This window comes from Perna viridis, chromosome 4 (genome assembly GCF_037379345.1).
Source record: "Perna viridis isolate PV_CMFRI_1.1 ecotype Kerala chromosome 4, ASM3737934v1, whole genome shotgun sequence".
NCBI lineage: Eukaryota > Metazoa > Mollusca > Bivalvia > Mytilida > Mytilidae > Perna > Perna viridis.
Window position 1 is genome coordinate 47350689 of NC_142448.1, and position 25384 is coordinate 47376072.

Consider the following 25384-nt stretch of genomic DNA (forward strand, 5'->3'; position numbering starts at 1 on the left):
ATCCCACGGCCTTTTGGATGGCTGCACTACCCAAACCGCTCAATGCACCCCACCAATGCAGGCAGCATGGTTTTGGATAGCACTGGTAGCGCAGCAGAGGCAAGACCTGCGAGCTTGGGGAGGAATCCACCTTTCTGCACGTTATGCCCACCTGCTTCGGACTCATTTCCAAGAACATACCACCCTTCCCACTCTGCAAAATCTTGGTGATGCGCTGGATCTGGCGGTGGGTGAGGAGCATCTTATGCTCACCGGATAGGTTTGCGTGCAGCAATTGGACGCTCACGGGGCAATCCTTCTTTGCTGCACGCTGGATCTTCTCTGCCTGACCCTTCGACAAGTTGAGACCGTACTCTTGATAATCCATTTATTTATACCTCACGCAGATGGAAGCGGATGGTGAGATGCTCTCCTCGCAGATCGATGGGGCGACCGTCTTGATCGGTCAGATACGTCTGCATGCGGCCGATGGTTCTCAGGGTCACGGGTAAGTAGACTAGATTCTTGGGGGTCTGGATGATCTTCATGCCAGGATCGACCGCGGGAGAGAAGCTATATATGGTGGACTGCTAGGTGCCGTTGACGTAGCTTCCGTGGATGATATCACTATTCTCCAGGATGCTATTGATGCTGATGATATTGACGATATTCTCACCCTCTGCATAACCATTAGTGCTACGGTAGTAGGCATACGTCCGGCGCTCGAATCCAAGCACTGTATTTAGACTATTAGACACGTCGAAATCTACTTGATAATTTCTGGCGAGGGTGAGGGTTGCTCTCAGAGTCGCGCGATTGGCATCGAGAAGGACCTTAGCCTTATGCTTATGGAGCCGCAGTTGCCGCTGGATCTCATCGTTAATATCGTCAATGCCGTAGGAGCCGGTGCTCAGCTCGACGGGAAACCAGTTAGCCCCATCATCGGGAGAGTAGCGGAAGGAATTATTACCTGCATGAATATTGGGGATGGAGTAGTAGGTCTCCAGATTCACGAGGGCCATATCCACCGTCGACTCTTTCAACTGCTCGGACTGATGGCTCACGTCGATGACGAATAGGGGATAGAGATCGATGAAGTCGGAGGGATTGATGCCGCCATTGCTCAGCAGACTTTCCATGCTAAAGAATTTCTTGCGGAATTCGGCAGCTTCCTTGTAGAGCCTGGTGACCCTGCTTTGGGTGAAGCCGGCATTAAAGTCTACGGCGGGATAGCGCTCCGCATTGAGAGTCACGTGGATATTTTGCAATCGGCAGTGGTCGAAGACAGCAGCATTATGAAGCTGGTCATTATCCCTATCGGTCTGGAAGGCGACGATGATCCATCGCGGTTTTTCTCGCCCGCTTTTAGCGGCTAGACGCCAGTGAAATTGCGAAGTCTAAGGCACGGCGATTGAGTCGCACTGCCTCATGCGAAATCCACAATCGATCTTGGTTTGCTCTGGATAGTCTTATAGAGCCGCAGCTTCTTTTCGTCGGAGGGGATGACGTGGGGGACGAACCAGGAAACCTTGCTCAAGTGCTCTCTGGCCACGTCGTTGACGGCGGCGGCTCGGAGGATGGCATATGCATCCGAATCGCGCACAAGGGAGAGCTCGTGCTTGAATCCGTAGACGATCTTATCGTAGTCCTCGGCAAAGCGAAAGACGTGCTTGAGCGGGATGGAGACGGAGAATGATCCCTTATTGGTTGGCTTGATGATGATATACCCGTGACGTACTGCGACTCCAACGTTTTCTGCCTCGGCATTGGTCGTGGAGTCTTTGAACCATAGTTGGTTGAGGCCTTGCGATTTGAAGAAATCGTCGGGGTACGTCAGCATTCCTAGCATGGTGGTGGCGATGCCGGGGTCGTTGAGGTACTCGATCTGTTGGCCGTAGAATCGGTAGCTGATACTACGAAAGAGATACATGGTACCATTATGATGAGCGATGCCAGATCGCCGTCGCCATACGCAGTGCCATCGTTCTTCTGAAGTCGGCCTTCAATCAAGAAATAGCTTTCGTCGGGGTGGAGGAAGAGATCCTGGGTCTCGATATTGATGCGTATCTCTGTGCCGGCATTATTCAGCTGCGCCCCGGCTTGAGGTTCGTATTCGTGAACCTGATACTCCTGGAGACTTTCATCGAAAGTCAGTCCTTCGGTGATAGTGAGCATATCGGCCATCAAAAATTTATCTATAGCGATGGACGAAGTCATGGATGGTGGCGATGCCCCAGCCCGAGATAAGATTATTGAGACGGGCCTGCTGATGCGAGGTCCTCTTGGTCTTGGGGTGGTGTTGGGGCAAGATTTTTCTTGCGAGTCACTCGATGGACGACGTGATCCACGGCCTTGCTCGCACCTTTCTCCACACCTTTCAGGGCTGTATTGGAAGCGGCGCTCACGGCCTTACTACACAACGTCTTGGCGGCAGAGGAGGTAACCACGCGTCCGGCTAGATTGGTGATGGTATCGAATAGTCCTCGTCCGCCGACGGCATATCTCCGGCGATAACCGTGATTCACTACTAAAGGCATCGTAAATTTATTTAGAGGAGCTTCCGATGCAGCTTCTCGTATTCCTCCCTGCTGATATGGTCAGACTTTCTCATGGCGTCGAGGATGGCCACGATTTCGTTGCACACCCCATTATTTCCAGCCTGGTAGGCGGTAGCGCAAAGATCGAGACGATCCAGCAGCTGGTCGAAGCATGTGGGGAGGAAGACGGTCGGCACCCCGCTGCCATATTTATCTTACTTATAAAAGTAGGATACGATCTCCTTCCATTTGCGGCTTCGATTGGACTTTAGAGTGCGCGAGAGGACGGAATTTCCTTGATTTATCGCATTGGATGCTCGTAGGATATCGCCATAGGTATTCAGGTCTTCCACGTCGAAATTTTTGGGATGCTTCAGCATCATGAGCTCCCACAGGCCAGGAGTACCCTTATAGCGCTCGCCATCGACGAAGATATCGTCTCCATCGAAATTGACGGGCAGACTTCCGATCATGATGGAGCCGTCTTCCACTCGCAATCCAAAGGTATGGTCGGCCTGAGGGGTTATACTGAGCTGGAGATAGTGAGTCTCTCGCGGACCGAGGTTGGTTCGCAGTGCTTGCTCGATGGGTAGTGGGTCGTCGCCGTCCTCGTCGTCGTCGGCAGTGATAGGAGGGGGAGGGACAGGCACCTGGGTGAGCAGAGCGAGTGGGATATCTTCGATCTTTTTGGTGATCTTGGAGGCAGTCTCCTTTTGCGTCTCGACCACGGGCTTGAATATCTTGGAGAGGTCGCGGTTGACTCCGATCTTATCTAGGCGACGCTGCATATCGCTAGCCTGAATGCTGAGCTTGGTCTCCTGCAAGTCCCTGCTTGGGATCGGTGATCTTGATAAACGTCATTCACCATTCACCATCGCCCCTAAGCGTTGAATCGAACGCCCCTAGCGTTGATTCGAACACACCTGTGTTGGATCGAACGCCCCCACGAAAGTTTGCAATGTGTGAAGATTCGTGGGAACGGTCGTGACGAACCCAGAAAAGGGTGAATACGGAGGGAGGGCATCCGCACCCGTCAGAGCCTAGGGAAGGACGGAGACGTTATTTCCCAAGATTTTACCTAAACGTTGGATTGAACGCCCCTAAGCGTTGATTGATCATCCCCTAGCGTTCGAGTCATAGCCCTCCAATGCTTTTTGCCTCCTGCCTTAGCGGGATGCAAAAACCGTGGATTTACGCACGAAAAAAATATTACTGGAAAAAAAAAACATATTTTTTTATTTATTTAATATCACAACATAAATTCATTAATTTCAGGTTTAATGTGCATTTTATACCTAAACAATAATTTATTGTTACAAAAACGTTTCAACGTTACAATGTGACTGAAAACTTTGTTTCGGATGTTGACAAACAAAAAGTAGTTCCGTATGTGGGCGTGGCCTAAATAGCAAGTTAGTTTATACAAGTGAAACAATGTTGATTTTTGTCAACAAACCAATCAAATGGCAGGATTCTCATCAAATTAAAATATTTTGCTTATTACGAACTGATTTGTAGTTTACACCGGATCGAAAAGTTCCGGGGTCACACGTCATCATGAATTTTTTGTCAACATCACGTAAAGAAGAAACCACAACACGTAAAGAAGAAATCATTGCACGAAAAGAAAAGAAAATGCACATAAAGTATTTAGAGATCGACATAACGTAAAGATGAAACGATCACACGTTATAAGAAAACCACTGCACGTAAAGATAAATCCGCATAACGTAAATATATGTTGACATAACGTAATCATAAAACGACATAACGTAAAGACAAAATAACAGAACGTGAAGACGAAATGACAGAACGTAAAGACGAAATGGCAGAACGCAAAGACAAAACGACATAATGTAAAGACGTTCATTCATAACGTAAATACAAAATGACCACATGTAATTATAAAACCGCAGCAAGTAATATAAAGTTGACAACACGTAAACAAATGTGTATCTCATCAGACAGTTCATGCGTTCCATACATGTCCATCATGGTATATGCTGTATAGTGAATAAGTCACTTAGTAGTAAACTGCAAAAAAAACGCAGAATATGATCATGCGATGGTATGACTGTAAACACGGTCACTTATTCTGTACTCAACATATATTGGCTTTTAAAATCTTGAAAATAGAACTAAGCAAATTCGCCTTAATCATGTGCATAATTTTATACGACCGCATTTTTTTCGGTCTAATAATGGTAGACCAGTCGTGGTCGTCGTTGGTGGCGTCCGCTATGTTTATTTAGGACATAATTCCTTCCGAATATAAATGCCGTACCCATGTTAAATGAGTACAAATCTATCCCGGAAGGAATTATTTCTTGTCTAATATGACAAATACGGTAATTTTTGTGACAAAAATTTCCCTAGGCGTAGCCAAAACAACGGCTGTTCCGTTTAACCTCCCCGTTAGTCCGAATTTCCTCTGACCCTGTAACCCTCCTCTTTTTTATTTGGATATTTATATGTCGGATTGGGGTCAGAACGATGTGCCATACAAACAGATTTAGCGGTACCGCGAAGTATCGCCCTTCAACCGCTTGTAACGAATTTCAAGTTGAAATTGTGCATGTCACACCTACCTAGTTCGATTCCGGAATCATTTTCCTGTATGCTGATACCAAATTTGCTACAAAAATTACATTTATTATTGAATTTTCGATAATTTTCCACGAGAGACCCTATTTTGTTGACATTGTGAACCGTAATAGAGAGTAGGCGAAGCTCCGCGGAGATAGCGTTTTCGAGCATCATTTATGCCTCTCCTGGATGTATTTTATCTAAAAAAAAATTGGCAAAATTAAGTGCAAGCAATAGCTTTTTTGCCTAACGACAGCTACGCGCCTGTATACTGAGTCAACACTTGCAATAAGTGAACAGAGTTCAATACGCTGCAGTCGTATCTTGTAGCGCTCCGTAAGGCTCTTTATTATAATTTGTATATGGAATTGATTGAATAAACAAAAAAAACTTTGAGATGAGAGGTTAGCTTTCGACGCGTTTTCTTTAATTGTTTTTGTTTTGTTTTGTTTTGTTTTGTTTTTTTTTTGTTTTGTTGTTTTGTTGTTTTTGTTTTTTTTTCTATTTGGTACGTTGTGCTGTAAAAATTATAATTTGTATGGGATTTTTTTAGGTCTTTGTTAATATCGATTTATACTGGTACTATTACTTAATGTTACGTATGGAGTAAAACATTGGTAGTACGTTACCAGCAGAGAGGCGTAAAAAAGTCACATGACAAAATATGTCGTTCGGAATAATTTAAAAGTTTTGACAGGAATGAATATCCATATTCTGTACTTTAACTACCATGCTTTTCGCAAAACGTTTTCAAGAGGCATTTGGTTATCACAGGAAATTTTCATCGATTCAGAAAATTATACTTTTAACTGTTTTATTAGCGATATTTGCAGGATTTTCTTCAAAGTTTCTGTTAAGCTTTCTGCTTTACGTTTCTGTGATAACAACAACAGTCGGAGTTTGTCAGTATCTGATATCATCAAAACATCATTTCACTTATTTACTTAGAGTTTACATATTTTACAAGAATCAACAGCATGTAATAGATAATATTTTAGAGCTGCAGTCCAAAATATTAGAATATTTCGGATTGAACGAGAAGGAATCTGAAAATATCATAGAACGAAATATAAAGAATGAAGAACTTTTTTATGATGCTACTGATAAACAGTCATCTTCTGAACCAAGATCTGAATATTCAAATCAACAGATTGCATTAAGTTGTCAGTCTAACAGCTGGAAAGAGGAAGTATACACTATCACAGAATTAATACAAAAACATTTTATTCATATATGGCTTAAAGACTTTGACCCTCATCTTGATTTAATTAAAGAAATTGATAAGGTGCTGAAAGATGTGTTTAAAAGTCTAGCAAAAAGCATTAAAACTATTGATACAAATACTTTGGTGAAAGAAATTTGTTTGAACGGACGACAACATTTAAAAACTTTGCAAACTTCTCGTGACAAATACAAAACTCAACCAAAAAGGAGATCTAGTTCTAGTCGTAGGGATTCATTGACACATCTGTCACCAAAAAAGAAAATAGCTTCTGTTGAGGAAGCATTTGAACTTGTCTCAACCTACCACATAGGACTATATGGTGAGGAAGATGAACAGCATTATCTTTTAAGTGTTTGTGAAATTTTACTAAGTAGAACATTGGGTGATGTTTTACAGGACTGCCAAGTTCCAAACTCTCTTTTATCTGAGATTTTAACATATAGTGTATTTTTACCAGTGATTGATTTTTTATCCGAACCAGATTTTATATATGAAAAAATGATCTTAATTTTATCAGATGAGGCTTTAGAATTTCCTTTGGAGGAAGAATACTTTCCCTCAGAAGTAAGTGAGGATAGTGACAATACTGAAAAAGAAATAGAAAACTATTGTGACATTAGCTGTGAGGATATTCATGATCCAAAAAGTGTTCAGGAAACATTACTAAATAGTCAATTGAGTGCTAACAAGGGATATCTTGATGGTATCTTTGATGAAAAAGAGGCAATCCCTGATGTACCTTTGACAATGATACACTTAGCTCACCTTACTGATTCTTCAGAGTCAAATTCTAATTCATGTCAAGTGGAACAACCAAACAAAAGCATAAAACAAGAGAAGGCAATGTTGAAAGATATTAAACCTGATTTCTTTTTAAGCTGTGCTGAAGATGAGCAAGACAGCACTGTTGAATTTTCTAAGCAACAAGAAGGATACTTGAACAGTATGGAAGTTATTGCATGTAAACCTTTAATATTCCAGGACCTTTCAATGATTGACTATGAAATTAGAAAAGAAAGTAGAAGTTCATCACAATTCGTTCTTTACAATATTCAGGTAAAAACTTAGTACAGTATTTATTAGAAAGTATAGTGTATATACATGTATGTTATACACATGTATGTTGTACATAAATTAGGTGTCAGACTGATAGTTCATATTTGTTTGGTTCTGCTATGGGTCAGTGCATTTTCAGGGGTTGGTTGAGGTGATGGCATAAATGGCGTAGCCCCCCCTTTCTTCAAACAAAAAACAAACAAAAAAATGTTGTAATCTGCTAATTATTGTATTGAATATGGCAATTTAACATATTCATTCATTAAACATGTCCTTTTATACTGATTCTCATTGTTATGCCTTCCTTTCATAAAAGGATCTTCCCTTGATTTCTAATGTTGTCTATAATTTACATGTAGTTTAAGAAGAAGCATGCTTTATAATTGGAGGGGAGCAGAGGACATCAAGTGAACTATGCTCACAGTTTTTCAAGTTACATGTATGTTTGTTACCAACTTTTTTATTTTTCAAGAGATCTTGTGTTTGAGATAAAACACTCAAGTACACATGTACATGTACCCTACTAATAATTTAGTGGTTGTAAGGGTTTGGATAAGGAAATAATGGGGGAACCTAGTCAGGCTAGTGTAGAACTACTTTTATTTGCATGTACAGTGAAACCTGTCAAAACAAAACCCTAAATAATCCCAATGCCAGTCCAAACTGGACACTTTTTAAAGTACATTTGTACCTTAAGATCAATTTAATTGTATTTTGAACCTTGGTAAACTAAGCACCTGTCTAAACTAAATCAAATTTTAAGCCCAGTAGTTAAGCATGTTTATACATTTTTCACTGTAATGTAAACATAATGCACTAAAGTAAGACAGACTAAAATCACTGTGATATGAGGTCAGAGGTCATAAACTATTTATAACTTGCTGTATACATGCATATTTAGTACACCATAAATAGTTTATATCTTAATATATGTACTCTTCCCTATCTCGGTTGACCTTAGATAAGAAACCTGATCAAAGTGCCTATCCAAACCAGTCCACAAACTCATTGTGGAAAGGGGCACGGGACACAAAATCAACCCACAAGTCTAATATGGAAAGGGCATATCAAGATTGGTCCTCAATAGAAACAAAAAAATCTATGTATTTAAAAGAATAATCAGTTGTTAATAATGCCATGAATGATATCTGATTTTACTGGCACATTTAATATGTTCTGCACACTTCTTAAATTTGCATTCTTCCCAGCTTGTGATCTCCCCACTCTTTCCACTTACAAAATATAATGAAATCTATTGTTGTTTTAATGAGACTGCAAAAAGAAATTGGTGTTGTAATGGTTTCGTGCTGTCTTTATTGCCTTTTGTTGTCATCTGTGGACATTTAGTTTCCTTAGAATGTGTAAAATATTTTATCAGGATCATAATTCAGAGCTGTATCTGTTGAAGGTAGAATGATGTGTCCATGTTTTACCCCAAATGTTCAGGAGTAGACGTCTGCAGTTTGTTTCAAGCTACGTCCTGCAAAATGTCTTATTTTTTTTTTTCAGTATCATGCCTTGTATTGGGTAGAAGCTGACAAAGATCCTGTGTTACGAACTAGGGAAGCCAAGAGAAGACACAGAGAGTTCATCAACTTACATGCCAGGCTTGAAGACAATTCTGCTTATAAAATATGTTTAAAAGGTGAGAAAATCCAAACTTAAACCTTTAACAAAGTGGTTAATGTAAACTTTATGTAAGTTATGACATTACAATATTATTTACTGTTGTGATGCCATTTTACTCTTAACAACTTTTTGATGAAATCGGTGTCTGACTTTAAAACTTCCATGAAACTTTCCATGGAAGAGTAATTTTGAGTAGGAAAAAGTCACATTCCAAGGAAAGTGACAATACAGGGAAAATAGACACACACAACAAAAAATGAAATAACGAAAATAAAACGTAAAAGCAAGAAAAGTAGATGAGCAGTCTGGATTCCACTGAAAACTGAGAGCATGGACTGCAGTATGTCCACAGGTAGTGTAAATGTCTTATTAGGGGAAAAATGGGAAGGGGGAGGAATTATTGATTTGTCACAAATTATGCCCATATTTATAGGCTATATCTTGCTCTACTCTGTTGAAACTTAACTGCCACCCACTCCCAACCATAAAACCATCAAAGTACATGTAGCTAAAAAAATTGTACTCATATGAATGTTGTGGATCATGCTATGATAAGCAAAAACATGATATGTAATTGTAGGAAGAAATCTGTAGAAATATGTGCACAAAATATGTTCAGAATTTAAGTACAAGTACTGATAAATGTCTCTCATTATGATAGTAATCATAGGCACTTGCTTACTTTATAAAATATGCTGAATTACTACAATAAGCATTATACTCTTATCATAAGCATGTTGCATGTTATTTGTACATATATGCCAACTCCAAATAAAATACCTTAAAAACTGATAAGGTAATTTGAATTGCACACATTAACTAGTAAAATAAACCACTCTTGTTAGGGATTTTGATGCAATATCAGGAAGCTTAGATATCTATTTATGATATTCTACTTATAAGAGACTCAAAAGGGAGACCATATAATACATGTTCAGGATTAATAATGTTGAAACCTCATAAGTAAAACTCATTCTAAAGTGCACAAGGGATTTTAATGAAATTTTAATTCTCTGGCAAAAATTCAGGCACTGCTAAGTTGTGTGTAAATCAACTCTCTTGCTTCAGACAATAAAGAGAAGTACAAGTATGATCTCTGTTACCCTCTAACTACATGTAAAGGTACCTTAAGGTAGTTCTTTGTTTTGAAGCAAGGGCCAGAGGGTATATTAATTTTCTCATTTTTTTGAAGCTGCAAAATTGATATCTGTGAATATGTCACTGACAGAATCAGCAAAAATTAGTATGATTACAGTCTTTCTAAACAGATTAAACAAATCATCATCAAGATTTCACATGTGCATGTATAAAAAAGCCAATTTTTTTTCTTCGTTCAAATGATACATTATATTTATTAATTAAAAAATCTTGTTTGACATAATTATAAATGTTTTTCAGGGGTTGTTGGTCCTAAACGATGGAAGACATTTCCTTTTGGCAATCTGAATAAAAAGAGCATTGAAGAAAGACAGAAATCACTTGAGACATATCTGAAGGTAGTGAAAACTATCAAAACTGAACCATGTTTAATCCAATAATTTGTCTTAACCAGACATTAATGAAAGTTTTGCTCTATCAGATTAAATGTGTCTTGATCCTGGCTAAACCAAACTAATTTTTAAGATTAGACACGGGTCCACTGTATTTTCAAGTACAGTGATCTTTTATCCTGGCTAATCTGACACTTGAATACTCCAAAATCCTGCCTAATCTGAAACTTAACTACTACAAAATCCTGTCTAATCAGACACTTGAATACTTCAAAATCCTGCCTAATCTGAAATGAGTACTACAAAATCCTGTCTAATCTGACACTTGAGTACTACAAAATCCTATCTAATCTGACACTTGAGTACTACAAAATATTGTCTAATCTGATATTTGAGTACTACAAAATCCTTTCTAATCTGAAACTTGAGTACTACAAAATCCTTTATAATCTGACACTTGAGTACTACAAAATCCTGTCGAATCTGATACTTGAATACTTCAAATTTCTAATCTGACACTGAATGCTCCAAAATCCTGGTTAATATAATGTTAAACAATAATCAATCAACAGGGATGATTTTCTTCCGTTTTTTTAGCTGATTTCTGCTATTACTAATCCAGATTTTACCATTACGATTCTCTTTTTTACTGTACATTTACTTCCAGTTTTGCCAATTTCTGCTTTGTGTATTGACCTTGTAAAATCATCTCTGAATCAAACAATCAGGCAATTTTACAGGCATCATACAATGTATGTATAGCAAGAATAATTGGTGTCTGATATCTGCAAAGGGAAATATTCAAATTTTAAAACAATTTTACATATGAAAACCTTGTTAGCTCTACTCTTCTTAAACTGCTCACAAGATGTTAATGAAATTATATAGGATGTTCTTGATGTTAGCCATCATAGAAATCAGATAATAATTGTCTAATGCCTACAAAGGGAGTTTATCCAGTAAAAGTATTTTACACGTTATCCACTCTTAAGTGCTACACTATTGATTTTGAAGGAAAAAAAAGGTGAGAGTTGAATTTGATTGAAGTCCACTTGAAGCACTGGGGAGGAGGTGCGAATTTTCTATGTGAGCTGTCACGTTTTTCTCATCCTGAAATTAGAAGATGTGAATCAAATCTAAGCCATTTTTTTTAAATGTTCCAACATGTAAGGGTTGATGAATAAGCAGTTACATTCTTGTCTCATGTTTTGCAATAGTTATAGCATCCGAATAATTTCTGCTTTTTCAGTACAAGTCTGGTATATTTCTTTTTCTTTTGAAGTCTTTGATTCAGATTGAAGAGATCTGTAATGGTCCAGAGTTGAATGAGTTTCTGGCCTATGAAGGAGATGGTCATATAGCTTTTGTCAGGAAATCACCAGAAATTAACGTACCAAGGATTGATAAGGTGTGTATTCCTGTTTTAAGAATTTATATGAAGGTTCCAAGGAGATGAAAAGGACTAGATAGTTGCTATATATTGTACTTGTGATGTAAATGTTATTCATTGTAGTGCATGTATATTGATTTTAAAAGCTTCCAGGAGCTTATGTTGTATTGTTTTAAAATATTGATGTTAAATAAAGCTTTTGTACTGTATTTGTATTGTATAGAAGGGATAAGAGAAATACAAAATAATGATGAGGTAGGTAACAAGGAGTGTTGAGGTAGATACTAATAAGAGGTGAGATAGGTACCAAGGAGTGATGAGGTAGGTATTTAGGAGTGAAAATAAGTATCAAGGAATGATGAGGTAGGTACAAATGAGTGATGAGGTGGGTACCAAGGTAATGAGGTAGGTACTAAAGAGTAATGAGGTAAGTATTTAGGAGTGATGAGAGAGGTACCTAGGAACGATGATATAGGTTCCAAGGAATGATGAGGTAGATATAAAGGAGTGATTAGGTACAGTATCAATGTCATAATTATGGGGTTAAGGTTAATTATGTTGTATATTGCAGTCATGGCCCTATTTAAAAAAAATGATTTAGACAGATATCCTGAAGTATCTGATCCACTGTCTGTAGTTATATATTACACTAATTATATAATAAATATCATTTTAATTTTTTTTTTCTAATTATACTGACAGATGATAGTGAAGACTATGTCTGGAGTATTTGATGAGATTGTTAAGTTACCAAGTCGTGTCAGTTTCCCAAGCCTTCCTGGAAAGAAAGATTCTAGCAGGGAAGTTGAAAAAGAAGATAGTGACCAGATAACAGTTGAATTTGACATTGATTCTAAATATGTAAGCATTTTTAATAGATAAACATATGAATAATAAACAAGTTAAATAAAAGAACAACGTTCCAATGTCCCTTGTGTTAAAACAAGTGTGAAAAACTTTAAATTCATTGAAATTTTCACTGAAGTCCTTGGCCGTAACTTCTGTAAAAATCATTCAACCATAACCAAAGTCAAACTTTATCTGTAACGTCTCATAGTGAGACTAGATACAAAAGATAATATCAATTGATAAAAGCATTACAAAAGAAAGTGCCGAAAACAGTAAATTCACTAAGTCCATGGGCCATACCTTCCATAAAAATCATTCAACAGTAACGAAAGTCGAATTTAATGTGTAACTCTTCATTATAAGCCTACATACCAAAAACAAACTTATTTGGTAAGAGCATTACAAAAAATTTGCAGAAAACATGGACAGACGAACACACCGACAGACAGATGGACACCCAGCATTTCCATGTCCCCTCAGGATGCATTTCTGGGGGCAAAAATCCACCTTTGAAGGGTAAAAATGGAACTACATTGTACACATAAACACAAATGAAATACAAATAAAAAGAAGAGAGACCCAAATTTTCAACCTTACAACCTTCATCAAGGGCTATTAACTGAAGACAAGACCTTAGTGCTGTTTGCCCCTAATGAAGGCTAGAAGGTTGAATATTTTGGCCTCTCTTCTTTTTATGCCATTTCTCAACCTAAATAATTTTTTATTCATAGCCACCTCACAAGTTCACAACTTCTATTACTTTTTAATAAAAAGCTTGCCCACTCACAGCATGATACAACAGCCATTTGACTTCTGTTCAGTCGAGTCAAATGTGGACACAATATTAGTTTTTAATCCATTTAAACATAGGGACTTACAGTTCATTATGGATGCAACATCTGGTTTGTATACAGTATTGCACAATATTTTTTAATTAAACACAATATTTGCAGGATTCTTTCATTAAACACATTTGGACCCCTTGATCTCAAAAACAATGACAGATTAATTTGTTAGCATTCTTCTTAAAGTCCTTGTAAAGAGGAATCAATTTGCAAAAATACTCAGATGAAATGTTTAAAAAATACAGTCTCAAATATTTATGTTTTTGGCGACTTAGACTCCTTATACCTCAAAAACAGTGGCAGATATTTCTAAACGGATGAAAAAAAATGCAGACAGATATTCAAGAATCAAGAGAAAAAATTCAAACTTATACAAGAAATCCAAAAGTAAACTTTTAGAGTGTTGGACTGCTTTGGTCCCCTATTATAAAAAAATTCTATATGCTATTTTAAATCTTCTTAAAACAGAATTGTATATAAAAAAAAACCAAATAAATTGTCAATATTGAATGAAAAATAAGCTTTCTACATTGTGTTACATAAACACATATTTCACCTGTTTTTGCTCTGTTTTCCAAAAGGTAGGGGTGCCTGACTCCATTTGTAATAGAAGCTTCTTCCAGCAACAAATACTAATATATCAAAACTCAATAGTTATTGAACGGAAATGAAAAAAATTACCAACAACAATGATGACAGTATTTTTCAAATTTTTTGTAGGAATTTATAATACAATACCATCAAAACCATTTTTTAGGGGGGGGGGTTGTATTAAGATTACCAGTAATGTTTTGTCACCTAACTCTATAAGTCAGTTTCTTGGTGACAATGTTTTCTAGATAGATGTGAATGGATAAAACACAACATATCTACAGTAAGTGTTCAGTGTCTGTGTGAATGAATACTGGTATAACACAACATATCTACAATAAGTGTTCAGTGTCTACAATAAGTGTTCAATGTCTGTGTGAATGAATACTAGTATAACACAACATATCTACAAAAAATGTTCAAAGTCTGTGTCAATGCATTACTTTTAACTTTTGTCATTTATGGAAACAGAAATTGATATTGTATGCAAAATGTTTTCAATCACACTATTAGTAAAACGACATTGAAAACTATTAGTAAACTCAACTTCATCATGTTTTAGAAGTTTTATACTACACAGGCAAAATATTGTTCACCTAAAATTTGTGTGAATTAAGCTTCACACAAAATTCATGTGAACTTCATATGATAAATTTACATGAAATTCATGTGATGGCTCAATTCGCAAGATTTAATGTGAACTGACATAAATTTTATTTTATCAATTCAGGTGAAAATCTTGTTAAATTTGTGTGAAATCATGTGACATAATTTTGCCTTAAGAGAAAAACAAGTTGTTTTTATTATAATTCAGGGAAGTGAAGAAGAAAGCATAGAAAACTTTGTTGTTATTTGTGATAGTAACTGTTGTTTGACTGAGGGATTTCCTGGGAGACACACCCAAAACAAAACAGGTTGGCATACAGAAAATGATATAAAATGAAGGGTTGGCAAACTTTTTCTCATTTTGAAACCAGTTCTTAAAAATGTGACTTCAAAACCTCTGGACATTTATTAAATTTCTGCTTGAAGTTTTCTGCCATTTAACATTTTCCAACTTTTTACTGATTTCATGGAAGAGTAATCAAGGAAACCAAGGTTATAGTGGTAATCAAAAGAATGTAACCCAGGAAGAAAGGGATTCACCTTTAACCTATTCTTGATTAAAACTAATTCTCCAGTTTCAATTGTAAAATTTTGGTTTTCTACCACTCTATTTCACTCATTTTAATTTAATATGCACACAGGCTGTGATTATATTTCTATAAACCTTTTCCAACTGTTTATGAGTACCGTATCAAGCAAGTTTTCTAAAGTTTCAAGAAAAAACTATTCAGCTTGATCACACTAATTTTTGTATTTGTATGTCCAAATATACTGTATGTTAAAAATTTGGAAAGAGCAAATCAGCAAAAGATGATCATGATTGCCAAAGAACATCAAGATTTAATGAGTGTGCAAACCTCATTCTGGGTATGAGTTAAATCTCCAAGCAGTCTTGGCACAAGTGTTTTTATTTGGTTAGTCCTGATAACTAATCTATTATCATATTGATTATAAAGAGTTTCTCAATAATTAATTGTAATTTTCTAGTAAATTTCAAATTGATAAATTTGAATTTTTAAGATTGTGAACTAAAACAATTCCTTTATAAAATATTCCAGAAGGATTATCAGGAGAAGATATATCCCTAGCTGAGGCAGTGGTTGATATAGGAGTTCAGACATTACAAGGGAAAGACCATTGGGTTTGCAGAGAAAGGGTTATTATCGTTGCTAAACATCTAATTGGCACTATTCTTGACAGGTATCAAAATTTGCAACAAAATTAAGGAAATGCATGTTTTAATGCTTGTACTTTTAGATGTTGGACATATATAACTTCCCCATCAGAAGGGCAATCTGTATAAAATGGTATGAATGTTTTACATGTATTCAAGTGTTTATTCTAGTACCGGTACATTACATGTATTTGTGTTCTTGATTTTTAGTGAGTGTTTGTCCCTGGAATTTTTCGTACTCTGAAACTCAGAAGCCTCGGAAAATTTAATTTTAGTAAGAAGCTTTTGCATGTTGAATTTTGCAGTATGACATCTACTTCCTAAATAAGCAGGGTCATCTGTGTCCATCTGTCAATTTTCAGTAAAGCAACTTATTTTTGCAAGCAATTTATTTTTGTGAAATAAATCAAGCAAATATATCCCCTTTCATATAAGTGAAACAGAATTGATATTCTGAAACATTCTTTTTTTCTTTTCCTTTTCACTGATGTGTAGAGTTTTTGCAGTTCAATTAGGGAACTATTATTACCCATTAGATCATATTTATTTTCTATACCTATAATGCTATAAAATACATTCTTTAAAATACTTTAATGATCATGATCCCATTTAAGGTAGACCATACCTGATATTTCAACTAGATAGATTTTCAATGACCTTGCATGAACATACTTAAGAATTTTAATGTAAAAACAAAGGTCACCAAACTTTATTTCACAATAATTGAGCTTTAATAAAGGTCTACATTTTGTAAGGATTTTAATATAGAGAATTTTCACTCTTTCGCTTACTATTAAAAACTGGTAGATAAGATTTCTTATAAATTGATATGAAGAACAATTAATTGACATTCTTTCCTATTTCTTATAATTTGATATAAAGAACATTTAATTGACATTCTTTCATATTTTAAAAAAGAAAATTGTTGGCCACTGACTAAAATTCCCATTACATTTCTATAGAACATTTTCCCATCAATTATATTCCCTTTGAAAGAATCTTTCCCGCTAATTATCTTCCCTTGAAAAGGGCTTTTCAGTGTCTTTGTTCCCTTGATCGCTATTAAGTTCATATCTGTAATTTTACCATACAAATTTTTATTTCAAAAATTCTTTAAAATATTTTGAACATATTATTTTTTACATCAATAAAACAGTATTAGTTATTTGAAAAAATATATATCTTTATGATTTTGCAAGATGACAGAAAAGACTGTTCCATGTAATAGGTATTATCTACATTAATTATGTAAACTTAGGATACAGAACTGATTATGGATAGATTTGGTTAGTAGTATTCAGTTTTGTTAACACGCTTTCTGATTGATAAAAGATCTCATAGACTAAATTTTGTAATGTGACTAACGTTGTCAACCTTTCTAAATGATATTTAACATGGCCAACATTACTAAAAATAGAACATAGGGGTCAGAAAGTATTTTTCGCATATATCTCCAAAATTGTTAGATTTAGCCAAATTCTGACAAGGTAAAACTGTTCAGCATGAAGAGATCTACCCATGGCTAAATTTTCGCTTTAATCCATTAAGCCATGTAGGAGTTATTGCCCTTTTTGAAGTTTTTTTTGCTATTTTTAATGTTATTTCTTCAAAAATCTCTCCTCTGATACTATTTGACCAATTGGAACCAAACTTGGTATGAAGGTTCCTTGGGATATTTGCATAGAACTCATGTGAAGATTTTTGATCTGTCGAAAAACTTGTCCACCATTACTAAAAATAGAACATAGGGGTCAGACAGTAGTTTTTTGCATATTTCTCCAAAATCATTAGGGTTAGCCATATTCTTTCAATAGTTGAAATGATCCTTATTATTAGAACTACAAAAATATTCAGGGATAAAAGTTATCAGACAACTCAAGAGTTATTGTCCTTGAAAGGGGAAAAATGACTTTTTTTTACAGTTTTCAGTCAATAGTTTGAAAACTATGATAGATTAAAAGAAACTTTCAGTTGTTGAAATGACCATTATGATAAGTCCTATCAAAGACTTCTTGAGTCAAAATTGTTGGGCAACCTCTTGTTAAATTTATTGCCTTTGAAGGGCAAAATTCAGCCAGGTTAGCAATTCAGGCTCCTGGGAGCCTCTTGTTTGGAAAATCTTTTCTTAATATCATGCAAAATCTGAGCAAATATCCTTAAACCTAACCCTGAATAATCCAAAAACCTCTCTAAAGCAGACTTTTAATGGTTCCTTTGTATCTTTTTAAATGAATTATAATATAACCCAAACCCTGCCTAAACCAAACACATTTAATATATAAAAGAGGTTTGGTACAGACATGTTTCACTTTAATAAATCTTGAGAACCCCCCCCATTTGATGATAATGCAGGGTATTTTTTTAGCATAATTCACATTCCTTTGTTTTTGTTTTTTTTTTTGTACAATAGATGGTTACAGGATCAAATCAATGATCTAACGTCTGAGGAAAGATGTGTCAAATATCTACAGTTATTGCGGGAGACAGTATGGCCTGATGGGGAATTATTTGAAGGAGGAAGACCAGTCAAGACAGACAGACAGAAATCTGCAACCAAAGAACAGGCTAGGAGGTGTTTGGCTCAGTTTTTCCCAGGTTTGTGTTTATAGTAAATATTTTCTCGCTACTAGTCTTTCTTTGAAAAATAAAGCAAAAAAAAACTACTTTATATGACAGCAAAAAAAATTTGCGACTGTATATTGGTATGGTATGGCGCCATTGTCGTCCGTGGACACTTGGTTTTCCTGTGATAACTAGAGTATTAGGTGGTGGTTCTTTATAAAAAATTTTTATAAGTTTTAAACAACGGAAGGAAGGTTGTTATTGATTTTAGGAGTTATAGCCCCAACCGGTTTAGAATTATGGACCAAAAAGGGGCTAAAAACAAACATATCATAGAATTAAACTATAAAACTCCAGTAAAGGTGTAGAAATGGTTTCACATTATTCTATACCACAATGTTAAAATATGACTTGGATAGATTTTTTGGGTAAAGACTTAAACTTTTCATAAATTAGGGCCAGAAATATGCATTTTCCTGATGTCAAAAAATTTCCAGTTGTATATTGGTATATGGCATCGTTGTCCATAGATACTTTGTTTTCCTGTGATAACTTGAGTATTAGTTTGATCTTTATAAAATTTTATAACAAAGTTTTAAACCACAGAAAGAAGGTTGGTATTGATTTTGGAGGGTTATAGGCATGAAAATCCCTGCCTGCATTTTTCAATCAGATTTTAGGATCTCTTGCCGTTTTTGAGTTATAAGGGGTCAAAGGGGCCACACACAAAAAAAAAATTGACCTTTTGATTTTTGGTCTGATTTAAAAAATTTTAATTTTAATTGAACTTTTAATTTTGGCCAATATTGTCAAGGGTGGATTCAGGTGGGGGTGTGGCATGCGTGCACTCCCCTAAGATTTGCAAAGCTTCGGTTGTACACTGTGTAAGGGGTAGATTTAGGCTCTTTTAGGTTGAAACTTTAATTTCTCGCTAATTTTACTACAAAAGATATCAACATTGCACCCACTCTAGAAGAATTTCTAAAAAATTTAACCTAAAAAAATTTTAACTGCACCACATAGAGTTATTCATCTTTGTATTATTCATTGAACTGTTTGTCTGTTGCAAGAATTACATTATGCAAAAAAAGCTCACCCAGTTTTTTAAGAAAAATGCAAAATTTCCATACTCGAACAAAAAACCAGGCATTATACATGTGTTTTTATCTCTTTTTACAGACACTTTAAGAAAGTTAATTGGTACAGAAGATTTTGACCATGGCATCAATGAAATCATTGAATCACTTCAATACAAAAAATTGAATAGGTAAATCAGCATTTCAGACAAATTTTTGAAGTGGAACACTTTACCTCCCTCATCATTTCTCATGCAAAAATCAAAATGAACAATACCTGCTAACTTTTGGAACAGCTCACAGGGTGATTCTCCACCATAATCACTGTCTCATGTGGGAGATTCTACACCATAGTCACTATCTCTAGTGGGAGATTTTCCAACATAGTCACAGACTCATGTGGGAGATTTTCCAACATAGTCACTGTCTCATGTGGGAGATTATCCACCATAGTCACTGTCTCATGTATGAGTGTTTATGTAAAAGCAAATTTTTGGTAAAAAATTCAAGTACTTAGTATTTTTCACAGAAAATATAGTAGTTTCAACCAAAAACCTCCCACAAATCTTGTCATTTTATCTAGAAGATTCAAAATTTTTCATTGATTTTGTTGGAGCTCCCCCTAATATGGAAGGATTAACATGTATAAATGACAGAAAAAAATAAATATATAATGATTAATGTGCTTGCTACTAATTGTTTATACCCTGCCATACAAAATGGTGAGGTGTTTAATGATACCTTCCAAAAAGTTGCCTGTCTTGTCCATCCGTCTGTCCTCACCAGTGCCAGATGATAACTTTAGAAGACATTTAAGGATTTTGTTTAAACTGTGTAGTTACTGAGTATCATAAAATGCAGATAATCAGTTGGACTGGATTATTTACACAAACGTGTCAGCCATTTTAAATTGTTTTTACCCCCAAAATTTACTTGTAAAGTGGCAGAATATCATTATTTGTCCTATTAGATGTATTTAAAGTTTTAATGTCATTAAATTTTTAAATGAAATATGTTCAAAAAATTAATGGTTTTATCAATTTTTTTTGGTGTTTTCTTATGTTCATACATATTATGTTGAAATATATTCCAATTAATTCTTGTAATGCATATAAAATGAATGCATGTTGATAATTATTTGTCATGTGACATTTTATTCAAGTATTTAGTCCACACATATGAATTTGTTTTTATAAGTAGTAGATTTCTATATTACACGTTTTTTGCTATTAGAACACACAGACTACCGTTCATGCTATATTCTGTTATTATCAATGAATATGAATAGAAAGTGGAATGTAAATTGTTTTTCTTCTTTTTCAGACATTTGATTTACACTTTATTGGATCTTCTGTTAGAAAACATGTATCCAGAAATACAGACCAGAAATAGTTCACAATAGTCAGAGTTTTGTTTTGTTGTTTATCACCCCTGGTTACAACACTGGTTTATTTGGAGCAAGGTGATTAACAGGGAACAAGTATATAGTTTTCAGAACTATCTAGAACTTAAAGAATTATTGCAAAAAGCCTAATAAATCTGTTCGCAAATGAAATTTAAGTTTTGGACAAGTTTTTTCAGGAATGGATACAAAAGTCTCAAAAATGTAACATTTTTTTTGTAAAGTGATACTCCTCATTGCCCCAGGATATGAAATTTTCTATGTATTAAATACTTTTAAAATTGATCAAACATTCCATCTACCATCTGTTTGGGCAATATATTGTCTGCAATAATATTTTTAAATTTCCAATTTTGTAATAATTGTGATGATTGCAGAACTGTTGAATAACAATCCTGCATTAAGATTATTCTCTCTTACACAACTAAAGGACAAAAGTACAGTAAAAGAACTGTAAATCAAATTTCAAGTGTAAATCATATGAGCTACAAGGTAATTTCATTTACTGCTACGGTAAGTATTTTTTTGATTGTTTGTACCCTCTATAGTAAAAGGGGAGTAGGGTCTAAAAAGGGGAGGGGTGTTATCTTCACAAATTTTATTTCATTGTTTGACCATTGTCATTTTTTTCACTCAAAAACTTTTGGCTTGACACAGAAAGATATTTTTTTTAAAATGAAGAAATAAGAGGAATGGGATGAGTGATTATTTGGTAAAATTATTTTTATATGAACACAAGAAAAACATTTTCTGTTGTATCACCGTGTCATTGTTGCCATTGGTTACCTTTCATTTATTGTTTTATTAAGGTCCAAACAGAGTGTAGTTTTTACTCAGGTTATATATATTTTAGTTTGATAGATTGGGTATTCTTTGATTGATTCAAATATTCTTTACTAGTTTTAATTTTATCTACATTGAAAGTGCAATATTAATGTTGTTTTAATTTTACGGTAAACTTCATGGTATTCAAAATATCGTGCAGTTTAAAATAAGTTAGTTTTCTTTTCAGTTTGTATGTAACCTACCATTTTTTTTTTATTTTGGTCATAGACCTTGTTTACATAATATGGAAGTTCATGTATAGTGGGCATCTTTGTGAGACCCTAAAATTGTTTTTCTTGATTAAACCAGTTTGACATGAAGTGTGATGTGGGTTTTATATTAGATTGTAATATTTTTTTCAAAGTTTTTATAAATTTCTTCATTCATTTAGAAAAAAATTGAAACATAATACCTATTTTACAATGTAGGGGTTCCTGTATCCACTTTTATTCATGTAACTTGACATCATTAAAAGTAAACCCAACCTGAAAGTGGTATTTTTTCATTGATTGCTTCACAACCAAAATTTGGATTTACTGATTTTGAAGGCAAAATGTAAATACTAGTGTCAATGAATTATTCTATAATTTTGATTTTAGCAGCAGTCTTTATGAAAATCAGACAGGGTGTGATTCATGCATGTCAAAAAACCCACCAAAGTCACTTTTATTTCCTGTTCAGAAACAGTTACAGACCACATAACCAGTCTTAGATTTCAGTAATTACACTTAAGTAAAATAGAACTTACATGAAATTGTTTCTTTGCAAAAGTTATTGTTCTTATTTTGGTTGATTTAAGTGCAAAAGTAAAAAAAGCATTGTTTATTCAGTGGGCTTATCACTGCACTCATTAGCAATGCCTGAATTTTATATGGATTGGTACTTGAATTGCTTAAAGTAATTGGGATATGAATATTGTTTTTGTAAAATTTTGTTAATTTTAAGTTTAAAGCTGAACAGTGCCTTTCTGTTGTTAGCAAACCCTACTAAGTGTGCCCACATGCTGTATTTTAACCAATATTAACTGGATCATTGTCTCAATACCTTTGTTAATAATTTTGAATAATTTTTACAGTGCATGTATATTAGCTTATTTTTAGGATTGGTTTGAAGTAGCATATTTGACTACAGTTGAATTTATTTAACCTTTCAAACATACAATGTTTATGCAGTATGATTACCAATCCTTCAATTTATATACATGGAGATACCATATCAATCAGGTTTGGGAACTAATAGATGATGTTTGTAAGTGATCAAATAAACACAAGTAGACACAACAATTGGGAGAATGCTATAATAGAAATAGTGGAGGAAGAAATTAAAAACAAAGACTTTTAAAGTAATTTTAGCACCAAAAACATTTAATTTAGCACTGTTCTGAACATTAAATTTCAGATATTTCTCTAGACATTTAATATGGTCTGAATTATTTGACCGGTAGCTAACTGCTCAGACTGAGCATCCTACTAATTTCTACTAGCATTACCTAACTTAATAATTATACATGTATGACACATGCCTGCTTTTAGTACATGTATATATGTTACACAATGTGTTGTTTTATGATATATAAATGCATTGTAATTACATGTTTAAAACAGTCTCAAGGGGGTGTATAGGGACAGATCCAGAAATTTATAAAAGAAGGGAAGGGGTCTGGTCTAACCCCTCTTAAGAGTGATCACCCTTTGTACTTATGGCATAGTAATGTGATTAAAATAGTTTACATGTACAATGTATTTTGTATTTTATATGGAATACTTGTTTTTGAAGTTTTTTTTTTGTATGCAGAGTTTTTTGTTGGCATAAATGGCATAGTTTGTTGATGTTTTAAATGTGTGTTTAATTTTGTTACCTTTAGTTGAATTAATATTTTTAATCATGGTCTGGTTTAGAACAATAGACTTACATGTATTTGTTTTAATTGTTGGGTAGTTGACGAGCATGTGTGACATATCCTTCAACAAGTTACGGCTTGGGGTAAAACAAAATAATTTTCCTTGCACAAGTATATTTTGAACATGGACAAAAATATATATCCTATTTTCAGTGAGAAGTAAAATTAACTTCATGCGAGGGGAGTTTGTCTTTCCTTAATTGAATGACCATTACCTGATGAATTGTCTTCAGTACTTAACCAGACAATTAACAAGGGATACAAATTTTCTTTCATTCAATATATTTAATCCTAGTTTGATGGAAAGTTGAAATCTGTTTGTTTCCGCAACTATAACATTGAAAATTTCATTAGGTGATTAATAGAATAATTAATTGGAAAGAGTGCATAACAAAAATATGATCACTAGTTTCGAAGAATGCTTAGCTTTAACGAGTGGGCGGAACATGTTCTGCTCACAAGTTAAATCTTCAAGTGTTCTTGGCACAAGCAATCATATTTTGGTTATTCAGGATAAACATTGATTATCTTATTTATTATTTAGATGTCACTATTTCCAATATGAATTTTAACTGAGGAGGACAGATATGAATGTTGTGACATTTTGGTAGGAAGAAGTCCAAGATTGAAATTACCAAATTTATTTCAGTGTGAATTTTTGAAATTCATTTCAGAGGGAACATTTGACAATAAACTACTTCCTTTATGATAATGTAATTTAATGAAGAGAAGACCAATTATATTCCCTTAACTATATTGTCGCTGTAACTCAGGAATTTACTTTGTATATTTTCAATATATACTTCTATGAGGAAAAGTCTTTGTTTCCAGACATATTAAACCGGTTGATTTTGGGCTTTTCTATTTCCAGTTTATACAAGAGTCTGTATGTCTGTCACCAATTAGATTAAAACTGGTTTCCTGTCTAGTTCGAGATTCTCTCCCATTTACACTGTTGCATGTGGTAGATTTTACGTATAAGCAAATTTATAATGTAAAAATTGAATTACATGTTATTTAGTATTTTTCACAGAAAAAAGTTATTTAAATCAAAAACCTCCCACAGATCTTACATTTTTATGTGGGAGATTCTAATTTTTCATTGCTTTTGTGGGTGTCTCCATGATATGGGAGGCTTAATAGGAATGATACCCATTTGGTCTTCAGAACCGAGTTCTGTTTAATTGTTTTGACATGAAAGTCCTGACACTGGTTTCTAAGCTTATCTGATGTACACACCTTAATATTGCTAAAATATTAGTTCTCAGCTTGTACTGAGCAAAACAAATGTCTTGTAGACTTTTTTAAACATAACATTCCAATTAAAACTGAATACTGAAGATGATAGTGGACATTTTTATTAGCAGGAATCAGTGGCACAATACTTGAAATTTGTCAGTTATCAGTATTTACTCACTGAAATTTGTCATTTATCGGTAATTACTCACTGATATTTTCCATTTATCAGTAATTACTTACTGATATTTGTCATTTATCAGTAATTACTCATTGATACAATTTGTGTTGCTATCAGTTATTATTTGTAGTACAGGGTAAAATGTGTTCAGTTGAGTTTGATGAGATTCTTATTATATTGTACGTTGTGATATATTTTTGTGATGAAATAAAATATATTTAATCATTTCTATTCCTTATCTGTAC

General features: G+C 34.6%; 1 protein-coding gene across 1 annotated transcript; it reads left to right on the plus strand.

Annotated features, from left to right (window-relative positions):
- The first annotated feature begins 5728 nt into the window (after positions 1 to 5728).
- On the plus strand, positions 5729 to 25366 carry LOC148620316 (sorting nexin-14-like). The gene is made up of 10 exons (XM_088581089.1): positions 5729 to 7383; positions 8893 to 9028; positions 10411 to 10508; positions 11785 to 11910; positions 12595 to 12753; positions 14992 to 15091; positions 15842 to 15983; positions 18368 to 18552; positions 19699 to 19786; positions 20919 to 25366. The coding sequence occupies exons 1-10, from the start codon at positions 5833 to 5835 to the stop codon at positions 20995 to 20997; spliced, it is 2664 nt and encodes an 887-aa protein (XP_088437215.1). The 5' UTR covers positions 5729 to 5832; the 3' UTR covers positions 20998 to 25366.
- The last annotated feature ends 18 nt before the right edge of the window (positions 25367 to 25384 follow it).